General features: G+C 35.7%; 1 protein-coding gene across 1 annotated transcript in view; it reads right to left on the bottom strand.

Annotated features, from left to right (window-relative positions):
• LOC142225850 (facilitated trehalose transporter Tret1-like) overlaps positions 1-13526 on the bottom strand; it is a 331321-nt gene that overhangs the window by 248420 nt on the left and 69375 nt on the right. The window contains exon 3 of the mRNA XM_075295671.1: positions 9921-10051. Coding sequence (XP_075151786.1) covers positions 9921-10051 — 131 coding nt within the window. The remainder of the gene's footprint in view (positions 1-9920; positions 10052-13526) is intronic.

Below are 13526 nucleotides of genomic sequence, written 5' to 3'. Positions count from 1 at the left end.
CCTACCTTCCTAAAGTTTTTTGTCCTTGATTGTCACATTCTTTTAACAGGAAGAAACCCATTTTCGACGAATACCATAAACATTTATGGTGTTTTCTATTCCGAAAAAAGTGCCTTGCCTTCATTTTGTCTGTACAGAATGCGCATTTTTAAAATGTTGCCAGCAACCTAAAAAATGCTGTCGTTTTAGCGGGCAGAAAAGAATTCAAAAAAGGAAACAGGGCAATCGCAGCACTCTCGTTTGTCGGCGGTGCTGAAAATGCCCGCACTTTGCCTCTATGCGTGGCGCTACTTTAACAAAAGAATTCGAAGCCTTTTCGCACTTTTTTTTTTTTTTTAAAAGAACCTAAAAAGTACATTTTCCGGGCAAAATGCAAAAAAAGTGCGCATTTTATACAAGAAAAGAAAACGCCATTAGATCGTGACCATTATCTTTTGATTCAAAGAAAATTCTTTTAATATAATAACATTGTAGATGAGGACAATTTTATTTTTCTTGGAACCATGTTCACTGAGCCAACATGGTTGCAGGTGAAAATGTTACATGATCGTGGCAACCATGTTTCTTCTCTGCGTGTACACGGATGAAAAAGACTGTTTTTCATATGTTTGGCTATAAACATTATATGTGTGGAACACAAATTTTTAAACACAATACTTTTGAGTGCAAGCATATAATGTTCATAAACTAGCATAACATGTTTGGGACATATATGTTAATATGTTAGAACATATTATGTTTGGGACATAAAATGTTTGTAAATATAATATGCTTGGATGCAAACATATATTAATTTAGAAATAGCCTATAAACATATATGTGTTTAGTAGCTTGGAGCGCTATTTAACAGGGAGCGATATTGAATTAAGTTGGTGGTTGTTGCTTGTTATTACAAAATTAACATTTTATTTTTCCTTGGGCAATTGATCAGCTACTTCTTTGATCCTTACAAACTGTGTGGTCCGCTGTTCGAATCACCGTCCGGCAAAAGGTAAAATTAAAATAAAAAAATCATACAATTGAATAATTTCTTCTACAATATTTGTATTACAGAAAAAGGTGCTAAGAACTAAAAAATTTCGTGGAAGTGAGAAAGATGTGGGGGAATATACAATTAGGCAGAAACAAAAATTTGAGCATTACCTGTTTATTTTCGTAATTCATTATGATTGTAACTATATAAATAAATAAAATTTTGAGCACAATATTGTTTGGGAGAATTTTTATTAAGCATATAATATTTTTGGGTGCAAAGTGCTTCCAAACATATTATATGTTCACATAATAACATATTGTTTTTTGGAAGACAACATTATTGAATTTGGATGCAAAAATACAAAATGTTTGGAACTTAGACTACCCAATGGGTGCCTGGCCATAGGAACATACCGGGGAACTGCGAAGCGGATGAGTTGGCAAGGCTAGGGACTACCTTACATATTCCAGGGGAACTGGAATTTGTTGGTATGCCCCTAGCTACCTGCAAGCTCATGCTGCGTGAGAAGGCTGTTAGGATGGCAAATGTTCGATGGGAGAATTGCAAGGGTTGTAACGACACCAAGCAAATATGGCCCCATTTCAACTTAAACCGCACACTAGATATGCTAATGTTCTCGAGACGTCAGATATCACTCCTGATATCTGCTATAACGGGTCGCTGCCTGATAGGCGATTTTGCAAAAACTATTGGCGCGAAGTATAATGACTATTGTATGAGCTGTCATGATGCGGAGGAAAAAGAATCAATTAAACACCTCTTGTGTGAGTGTCCTGCATTTTGTGTAAAGCGCAAGCAACTTTAAGGAGCATATAGCTTCAGATTACTGGCGGATCTGGAAAACGTTAACTTAAGCAGTCTGCTAATGTTTTTGGAACAATCTGGTTGGTTCAACAAAGAAAAATAATCAAGAAGGTTCAGCGGTTAAAACTAGAAGTGCCCATATGTAATAGGTACTTTTAGTTAATGTGGTATCACAATGGACTGAATAGTCTAAGTGAGCCTGAATCTTAATCGGGCTGCCACTTTAACCTAACCTAACCTAGACTACCCAAACACATATTGTTTAGACCAATATGCTTTCAAACATATTATATATTGGAAGAGATCAAACATATAAATGTTTGGGCAATACCCAAAAATGTATATGCTTGAAGCAAAATATGTTTGGGAGTATATGTTACAGAAGCGATTTTTTGTAAGGGTGTAGTTTTAAAATGTTTTTATTAAATAAAGTTAAAAAAGGAAAATTTAAATCTATAATCTTAGCAAAAATACCCATATTTAAAACATTTTACTGACAGTTTATCAAAGGCAATTGTATCATAGACCAATTCACCATGGTTTTGTTTATTTGCAGTGCGCAGTCATTCCATTCAATTGCGCAGTGAAGTGACTCAATTTGCATTACAAGAAAGGTGTGAATGTATAGATTTTTTTATGAATTTTATATGCTTTTACAATATTTGGTGTTTCATCAAGAAAACAAATTAAAACCAAATTAAAAAATCACTCAATTGCAGACGAAAAAGAACCATCTACCGTGTGCAGACAAACTACAGCGCTGTGAATTCACTTAAGATGTCTATACCTTCCTTGGTCTATGATGGTATGGTAAAAGGAAGTTTAAAGTTAAGGTTTTTTTTTTGTTTGTTTGAATAAAACAAACAAAACTTAAAAAAATCAATCAATATGTTATTTTTAAAGGTGCTTAGTTTTATAGTTTTTTTTGCGATAATTAAATAAACAATTCTAAAAAAACCGACAAAAGTTTCTTATAGGACAGCGCTGTGATGTCTATACCTTCCTTGGTCTATGATGGTATGGTAAAATGAAGTTTAAAGTTAAGGTATTTTTTTTTGTTTGTTTGAATAAAACAAACAAAAATTAAAAAAAAGCAATCAATATGTTATTTTTAAAGGTGCTTAGTTTTATAGTTTTTTTTTGCGATAATTAAATAAACAATTCTAAAAAAACCGACAAAAGTTTCTTATAGGACATGTTTTATAACATAATGTCAGCATTGGACAAAGAGAACCTTCTATTCTTGTGTATAATCAAACATTTAGACTTTTGTGAATTTAGTAGCAGACCATTTGCTGTTGCCCATCGAAACACACGATCAAGGTCGTGGTTAAGTTTCCCCAAACACTCACTAGTATCACCTACCGGACTACTTAAAAAGATTTGTATGTCGTCTGCATACATAAGTATCTGACTATGGACTATTTCTAGAGGGAGGTCATTTGCGTACATGCAAAATAATAGAGGTCCAATTATAGAACCCTGTGGAACCCCTTTCGTAACTGGTAATGGCAATGAATAAGTATCTCTGGTGTAAACCGTCTGTAACCGATTGTTAAGATAGGAAGTTATGAGAGAGGTAGCAGTAGGTGAGAAATTGAAAAATCTTTGAAGTTTTAGACATAACATTTTGTGATCAACAGTATCGAAAGCCTTTGAGTGATCTAAGAGTACAAGAAAACTAACATGGTTCTCATCAATATTTCTCCTAATTGACTCCGATACTTCGATCAGTGCACTCACACAAATATGATCTCTGCGGAAACCAGACTACCTTTCAGATAACAAGTTACCGCGAAGAAGATAATAATATATCTGCTTATGTAAAATCTTTTCGAACACTTTAGAAACATAACACAAAATAGCAATGGGTCGTGACTCTGAATTAGATTTCGGTATAGGAATAATCTTTGCATGCTTCCATATCGTGGGATAAGTACTGGAGGTCAGAATTGTGTTAAATAAGTAGGTGAAAAGAGGTATAAGTTGAGGGAGCAGTATTCGTATAAACCTGGGGTCCATTCCATCCAGACCAATAGCATTCGACTTAACCATGAAAAAACTCTCTATGACCTCATCTTGGGTAACGCACCTGAACTCGAAATCTTTCCTCTCAGATAAGATTCCTCCTATGCCGTCATTCGTGTCATAGAAGGATGTGTCCGTCGGAGGGGCAGGGATATAGTAAACATCTCGTTCAAGTCATTTGGATCACCTTGATAACCGCGCGACGACCTAGACTTCCCAACGCCAATATCATGTATAATTCTCCATTTTTCCCTGGAATCTAAAGCAGAATTGAAACGCATAGAGTAATATTCAGTCTTCGCCGCATTGATATTTCTGTTCGCTATTCTCCGCGCCGATCGATACTCCTCTAGAAGATGTGGTAATCTAAAGCGCTTCCATCGTGAGTATGCAATATCCCTTTCCCTTATAGCAGTCTTAATCGTGTCGTTAAACCATGGTTTAGTACCTGATTTCACTTTGATCCTCTTAATAGGCACAGTTGCGTTATATAGATCACATATAGCATTTCGCAAAAAATCGAATTGCTGGTCAACAGATATGAGTCCATACATGTCATGCCAATCTATTTGTCCAAACTTCACCGAAAGTGTTTGGGATGTCGTTTCTGTTTTCTTCCATGGCGAGCTCATTAGGTTTAGCGCCGAATATCAGATCTCCAGGCAACTTAAACTCAGTTCCGAATAGAACATTGGCCGGTGTTCGAGAGGTGGAATCATGAATGGCAGATCTATAGGACAGCAAAAACTTTGGTATATGCTCGTCCCAGTCCCTCTGGCCGTTGTCCACCACTTTTCGAAGATGTTCCTCCAGAGTGCGATTAAACATTTCTACCATGCCATCGGATTGTGGATGTAATGGCGTAGTCCTCGTTTTCCTGATACCATTCATTCACACATCTCTTTAAATATGCCGATTCAAAATTTCTTCCCTGGTCTGAGTGAATCTCGGACGGCACACCGTAGCGACATATCCAGTTTTTGTTGGTTTGGAATTGCATACACCTCCGGCCATTTGCTGAAGTAATCCATGACCACAAGGACATAACGGTTTCCAGAATCACTTACTGGGAAAGGTCCTGCCACGTCCATTGCTATTCTTTCAAACGGGGCTCTATATTCTTGCATAGGGTCTCGACTTTTCCTTGTTCGCCTTCATGCACTTCTCGCAATTGGCTACCCATTCAGCAATTGGTTTCTGGCATCCAACCCAGTAGAATCGTTGCTTCACTTTCTCGGCTGTTTTGGTTATTCCCAGATGACCTCCACTGGGACCATTATAGAACTCCGCCAAAACATCTCTTATTTTGGAATCCGGTACGATGATAAAATTTCGGCTGCTCTTGCCATCTTCGCTTTCCCATTTACGTTGCAGGGATCCATTGACTAGAACTAAACTATCCCATTGAGCCCAGTATGATTTCATAAGTGGACTTTCGGCTGCGATGTCTTTCTTACTGGGCTTCTTGTTATCTTCCTTTGCCGAAATAATTTTGTTCAAAATGGGATCTTTACGCTGTTCTGTTGGCCAGTCTACTCCAGATTCGATGTGTAACAGCCGAATATCAACAATCTCCTCCTTATGTTCAGCTTTCGAGCAGTGCTTCCATTCTATACTGCAAGGTCGACGTGCCAAAGCGTCAGCGTTACCTTGTTTTCCACCCTTTCTATGCTCGATACTGAAATCATAGCTTTGGAGCCTCTCGATCCAACGTGCCAGTTGAGCTTCCGGATTCTTGAATTGGAGCAACCATCGTAGAGCTGAGTGATCAGTCCTGAGCAAGAAGTGTTGTCCATACAAATATTTATGATAATGTTTTACACTCTCTATGATGGCTAGCAGCTCTCGTCGCGTTACACAGTAGTTCTTTTCGGGCTTGGACAACGTTCGGCTGAAATATCCGATGACCTTCTCCTTGCCGTCTATCTGTTGAGATAGCACACCTCCAATACCAATGCGCGCTAGCATCTGTATCCAAAACAAATTTTTCGCCCGGAATAGGATACGCTAGAACAGGAGCTGAACATAAAAGTTCTTTTAAATGTTGGAATGAATCCTCCTGTTCGTCGCTCCACTGGAACTTCTGACCTTTTTGCGTCAATTTATGGAGACTAGCTGCGATGCTAGCGAAGTTTGGGACGAATCGTCGGTAATATGTACATAACCCAAGGAAACTTCTTAATTCGTGGAGATTTTGGGGTCGTGGCCAATTTCTGAGAGCTTGGATTTTGTCTTCATCGGTGGATATGCCCTCTGCAGTCACATGATGACCCAGGTAAAATGGATGACGCTGGAAAAGGGAGCATTTCTTTGTGTTAAGGCGTAGACCAGCGGCTGACAATTGCTGGAAAACTTTTTTCAAGTTCTTAAGGTGCTCGTCAAATGTTTTGCCCATCACTATGATGTCATCCAAGTATATCAAGCACGATTTCCAGTGCAACCCCTTCAGTACCCGCTCCATCAATCTTTCCAAGGTAGCCGGAGCGTTGCAGAGCCCGAACGGCATTACATTGAATTGCCAGAGACCGCCATTAACGCCATAAACCGTCTTTTCCTTGTCTTTCTCGGCGATCTCTACTTGCCAATATCCACTCTGCAAATCAAGAAAACCATGTTGTTCCGTCTAGTGTGTCCAACATGTCATTAATGCGTGGAAGCGGATAACTGTCCTTTTTGGTGACATCATTCAGTTTTCTGTAGTCCACGCAGAATCGGGTACTTCCATCTTTCTTTTTGACCAGCACAACTGGGGAACACCAAGGACTTGATGATGGCTCGATCTCACCACTCTCCACCATTTCCTATATGAGCTTTTGAACTTCGTCTCTTTTTGCCAGGGGAACACTGGTGGTGCTGTTTTATGGGCCTTTCTTCTGCGGTTTTAATTTCATGTTTCACTACAGATGTTCTTCTTTGATTTCCCTTTTCAGAAGCAAAAGCAGAGGCGTTTTCCACAACAATTGCTTGGCTTTATTTCTCTCTGACGGCGATAGAGGACGTGCCCAAGGCTCGACATACCCTTCTAGATGTTTTCTCACTGCTCCATGTGTCTTTGATGAGTTGCCTTCCAAACTGAATATTGCCTCGGCTGTTGTACATTTGCCAATGTCAGAAAATTTTACAATTTGCTCGTGATTGTCAGACAAGTTCAAGACACGAACTGGTATTAGTCTCTCTTCGTTCGTTGTTACCAGGGCATTTGTATTTGTATTTATTGATATAGTAGTACAAAAAGTATAAACTGTACTACATTTACATAGTAATAATTTAACAATTGTGTAAAACAGTAATATTTAACGTTTAACAATTATACAAGCATAACATATATTAAATAAATCATTATTATTACAATTAAAACATCACATCACATTTGCTATCAAGATGTTGTTGCTTTTGTTTTCTGCTGGTTCAACAACCCACAATTGGCCGACTTCACAATCTCCATTCATAGAAACCCATATAATTGCTTCGGCATTCGGTGGTATAGAATCTGACTGGCTCGTTGTCAAACGTCGGACAGGTGTATTCTCGTCGTATCCCACGTTTACCGTTATTTCGATATCGCACCATGTCATTACACGACTCTTCGGTTGCGGGTTCCCCAGTAGCCGTGCGTAGCTTGACTCCAATCAGTGGTGTTACTTTTCCTTTTACTAAATCAGATCTAATGATAGACTTTGATGCACCAGTATCCATCGTCAAAGTACGCTTGTCGCCATTAATAACACCCGCAATAGTTAAATTTTTATTTTTCTGTTGAACTATTGCTATGGAGATGGTGGGGCCATCGTCTGTGGTAGCCACCTCTTGCCCCGCTGAACTAGCTCGATTTAGTTTAAAGGTGACTCTCATGATTGTGGTGTCACCTTCTTATGGCTATTGTTTAATGGAGATGGTGATGTGGATCTTGACAGTTTGCGTCGTACTTTGCACTCTCTAGCTAGATGTCCCGGCTCATCACAGTTATAGCATTTGATCCGGGATTTATTTGCCTCTTGCTTCATTTCTTGCATTGCCTGCTTCATGCCCTCTTTCATCGACTCAATAACGGACTTTGATTCATCACACTCTGTCTCTACTTTACGTACCTTGCGAATTTGAGGCCGCGCTAGCAATCTCGCAGTCTCCTGTGCGAGTGCGAATGTTACTGTTTCAGCGAATGTAGTCTTTTGTGACACATTTTATATCTGGGTCTCGAATTCCATTGACGAAGGTCTCAATCATGATGCGGTCCACAAGAGGATGACTCTCACGTGGGTATGTCAAAAGCACTAGCCGCTCAACTTCTGTTGCGAAATCTTATAGGGTTTCATTCGATTTCTGGATTCTTCCTCTCAATTCCATTCTGAAGATGTCCTGCTTGTGCTCTCCACCATACGTTCAAGTTCAAGTGCCGCTATTACTTCATTATAGTTATTTCTAGAAGCAGCGGGAATGCTTTGTATCACATCAGCAGCATTGCCCTTTAATGCCAATAGAAGTTCAATTGCTTTATCATCGTCATTCCACAAATTTCTACAAGCAACCATTTCGAATTGGAATTTGAAGACATCAAATGACGTTGAGCCATCGAAAATAGGAGTTTTGATTTTTGAGCCCTCGATGACGCGCACTTGACCACCTTTAACTTCCAGCTCTGACATTTTTTTCTCGATGTGTAGAAACTTCTCATCATGAACCATAATTTTTTCATCCACCGAAAGAACTTTATTATCCAATTCCACAATTTGATTTTCTATATGGTCCACACGTTTCTCCATGCCTTCAGAAATTTGTTGTAGTTTTTCATTGAGAATTCTAGATTTTTCGTCGAATTTTTCTTCCAATTTTCTAGATTTGTAGGGCATTTTCTTTCAGCAATTTTCTAGAATTTTCTTCCATTTTTCTACAATTCTCATCCATGATTTTTCTAGAGTTTTCCTCCATCATTTTGCTCAAAACACTGAGCATTGATGTGTAATTCACAACACTCGAAGCCACAGACGGAGTTTCTACACTGCTGGTATTGACGAGTATTGATTCATCAATGTCTTCCTTATAATCAAACTCATGCATCGCAATGTCCATATTACGCCGTTCAAACTCTTCCAGTAGACGCTTTTGAAGCTGGGCCTTATTACCCGTTGTCGGCAGCTCAATTCCTTTTTTAAGTCTTCCACTTGAAGCTCATTAAACTTCATTGTAGATTTTTTTCGTTATTTCACTTCCGACACCAATTGTTACGTTTTTATATTTAGGCGTTTTTAATTACCCGTCAATTAAAATACTGTTCGTTTAAATAACGTTAATCTACAATTTATTTACTATGACTTTACACTAATTCACTTTACAATTCGTTCACACTGATGTTATTCGTTTGACGCTTTAATTAAGACTGACTCATTAGCAGCATGCGAGCGCTTTTATATATGACGGTTTGGCGAATATTCTGGCAACGCCAGAACATTCATTGACAGCGCTAGAAGAATCTACGACCATTAATTTATTCATCTGGTGGCTGCCAAACACATTTACACTCACATAGATATATGCTCGCATTACTGCAATAACAATAACAATGAGATGAAATGAAATGAGAATGCAAAATAACAAAGCAAAGGGGTTTGTAACATTTCGATATGAAAATAAGCAAACAAAAGAACATAAAAGAAATTTAGGAAAGTACCAGAAAATGAATAGATGATTCCAACAAGTGCAATTTTATCGTTACAATTTGAAATTTTAAATTAACGGAAACTAATTAAATAAACTTAAATCTATAATGATCAAATTCGTAACAATATTTATAAATATATTAATTTGATCAGGCAATATATCATTTTACTACGAGCTTAAAGAAACACGTCCACTCTCGTCGACAACAAGTATGATATATTGATTGATCATTGATTTTTATCGTGAAATTAATTAAAACTTCAGTTGATTCTTTAACTAAATTTGATGTCAAACACCAATAATTGTTTTAATTGAATTAGTTGAAGTATACAAAGTGAAAGAAGTATTAAATGGAAATTTTTTTGATTGAAAAAATGGCTGATTGATATTATCATCTTACATGACATTTAAGTGTCTACACTGAAATTGAACTTACCTTGTATCGGCTATTTCACTTATGAAAAGGGGGAACACAACGTAGCACCCACCGCCGGCAAAGCCTCCCAGGAAACGGCCAAGCATGAGTAGGTAAACGTTTTCAGCACAATATATGAGCACCCATAAAACCTGCATTATATATTAAGATAATTGCTTTTAATTTCCTATAACAGATAATATATAACATATATTGTATAACAAACCAATTTCCATGAATTCACACATGTACCATGTTTTTTTTTAATAAAAAATAAACGATTAATTAACTTCCTCTAATTACCAATCTCAGTTAATCATGCAAAGAAATTTACCCCAAAAATGAGAAGATTTTTCTTCGTATAACAATCGCCCAAAAATTTATTGCATGCAATTATTTTTGTAGTGTTCCTAGGGTTGCCAGACGATCTCGATTTGGCTTGATTGTCAAGTTTTTTTAATACGTGTCAAGTGAAAAAGTTTTTAGTAAGTTATTTTTTTCAAATTTTTTAGTTAATTTAACTAACGTATGAAAAAAATTATTAAAGTAAAGGAAACTTTCTCCAAACATAATAATTCCATGAACTAAAATAAAGTTATTAAAACATTTATTGTTATTATTGGGCTTTTAAGATCATGTATTTTAATGCGAATAAAAGATTAATTTATTCCATTTTTGTCACCCAACGTATCGCTGGGTGTTTCCAGCTTCTTCAGGGATGGTGTTTTTTATTGAATCTGGCATTATATAATATAACAATTTTTATTTTTAGTTTCTCATCATAATTTCAACTGTATAGTAAAAGGAAACACACTTACATTTAATCTTTTGTCAGGTTATTCTCTATTGCACTTTTAAAGTTTTCTTATTCGCTAACATAACATGAGACAAACATAAAACTTTTAAATAATTGCAGAAAATAATCAGATTAAAAACTAAATATCACAGAGCTTTCCTATTATCTAGATCACAGTTGAATATCGTCTAAACTAAAGCTACTTTTCTATTTATTGAACTATGTATTTGTTATTGGATGTAAAAATTCCAATGTAAATCTGTTATTTACATTTTTCTCCCTATCTAATACTCTCATATGTGTTGTGTCTGCTTTGTGTCCTAATTCAACGAAGTGTTGTGATAAAGCTGTTGTTTTCTTATTTTTCTTTATGTCGTTTTCATGTTCGTTCATTCTCGCCTTGCACAAGGTTCGTCCAGCGGTGCCAATTCTGATGGGTTTTCGTCATTTTGACGAATTTTGATGGTAAATTTGGCCTCTGACGATTTGACGACGATTTTAAACAACTTATGGTGTTTTCTTTTCTGAAAAAAGTGCTTTGCCTTCATTTTGTCTGTACAGAATGCGCATTTTTAAAATGTTACCAGCAACCTAAAAAAATGCTATCATTTCAGCGGGCAGAAAAGAATTCAAAGAAGGAAACAGGGCAATCGCAGCACTCTCGTTTGTTGGCAGTGCTGAAAATGCCCGTAATTTGCATCTAATGTTGGCGCTATTTTCACAACAGAATTCGAAGCCTTTTCGCACTTTTGCCTGTTTTTTTAGAAAAGATTCTAAAGAGTACATTTTCCGGGCAAAATGCAAAAAAGTGTGCATTTTTTACAAGAAAAGAAAACGCCATTAGTTATGAGACGACGATTTTTTTAAATGCTCGACTCAAGTGTTTCCTTTTAAGGGTTTTTATATCGATTTGACGATTTTTCACAGTCATGTAGTTATAAGTTGACGATTTTCATAAGTTGTAATGTAAACAAGTTATTTTGGATCTCAATAATATGACAATTTATGTGTAGCTTAGGTTCCAATGTAGAAAGAAATTTCAAAGCAATTAATGTAAATAAACTTAAAATTCGGAATGCCTTTGAAACTTAAACATTGCAAGGTATTCTTTTGTCTAAAAACTATTTAAAGCAAAATAATTCTCATTGCTATGAAAACGGTTTAGTTAAATTCACTTTATTTATTTATTCATTACCGATAATAGTAATAATAATAAAAATTATACATGAGCAAGTAATAAGGATTTAAATTCGCTTGGAGAATATGAAAAATTTCTGTCAAGATCAGATATATTAATTAATATATCTGATTGTGACATATATTAATTTAAACTAATTAAAAATTATTTTTGTTTTTAATCTCAGCTTAAAACCATGCATTGACTAAACTACAAGTTATTTGGGCAAAGCCCTATATGTTAGACTGCAAGATGGTTGGATGTACAGCTGTTTCGGAATTACCACATTCCTCATCAGCATCCTCTACTTGCAGTAAAACTATCAACCAATTATCAGAATAAATTCGGGTAATTCACTCAACCCAAAGTGAACTATACTTGAACCTTCCGAAAAAAGGTTTGATAGTCGGCTACTGCCTGAACAAATTTGCAAGCATATATCTTTTCCTTTGCCAAAGTCAAAAAAAGAGTTCATAAAAATAAACAAAACCCGAATTAAAACCGAGTTTCCTCAAATTTAGTAAAATTTCTTATAAAATGATAAATCTGACTTCCTTTATTATAGAAAGCTTATCAAACATACCAACTAGACATAGCATAGGCAAATATTTTAGTTCACTCGTACTAAGAAGTACTCAATTATTTCAAAACTTAAGGAAACACACTTGTTAGAATATAGGAAATTTTCCTATATTTCTTTTATCTACCTGAAATCGATACCTGTCATCGATGTGTTTGCGCGTGGGTGTTTTTCAGTTGGAATCGTGTTTTTATGGTATACGGAGAGATTGTTAAAAAATAATGTAATAACTAACAAATAAAAAAATATTTTTTGTTTTAAATTAGTGAGACAAATTTTCGTTTTTTTGAAAATTATTAAACATAAATATCAAACAATAAGTCTATCAATATCCGTAATGGCGTATAAAGAAAGAAAACACCAACAGAATAACAACCCTTTCAGTCGTCTTCATTTTGGAATCTTCAATTATCAGTTTATAATTTTTTACATTTATTAATCGTCAGGCAACAACACCCAGAAGAAGTGACCCCTTCTTTAAGTTAAAATTAACTCATTGTGAAGAAAGTTGAACTTCGTATAGCGCCAAAGACATTTTTATTTGTTTGAATGATGTGATTTTCGTAGAAATTAGGTAGAATGCATTCCGTATATTAGTTAACATTTTCCTATATTTATGTACCACTATACTACAGAATGAAAAAATTTAACTGAATTGAAATCATATATGGAATGATTTTATTGAACTTTTTTCATTCATTTGGACAAATCTTACATATTTGTGGTAAACCTTTTACTTCAAATTTAGATCTGCTTACCTTCGTTTTTAAATACAATTTTATGTATTTATACACCCTCAAAAAAATCGCTTCTGTAACATATACTCCCAAACACATTTTGCTTCAAGCATATAAATTTTTGGGTATTGCCCAAACATTTATATATTTGATTTCTTCCAATATATAATATGTTTGTCTAAACAATATAATATGTTTGGGTAGTCTAAGTTCCAAACATTATGTATTTTTCCATCCAAATTCAATAATGTTGTCTTCCAAAAAACTATATGTTATTATGTGAACATATGATATGTTTGGAAACATTTTGAAGCCAAAAATATTATATGCTTAGAAG

This window comes from Haematobia irritans, chromosome 2, assembly GCF_050003625.1.
Source record: "Haematobia irritans isolate KBUSLIRL chromosome 2, ASM5000362v1, whole genome shotgun sequence".
Taxonomy (NCBI): domain Eukaryota; kingdom Metazoa; phylum Arthropoda; class Insecta; order Diptera; family Muscidae; genus Haematobia; species Haematobia irritans.
This window is presented reverse-complemented; position numbering and strand designations above follow the sequence as displayed.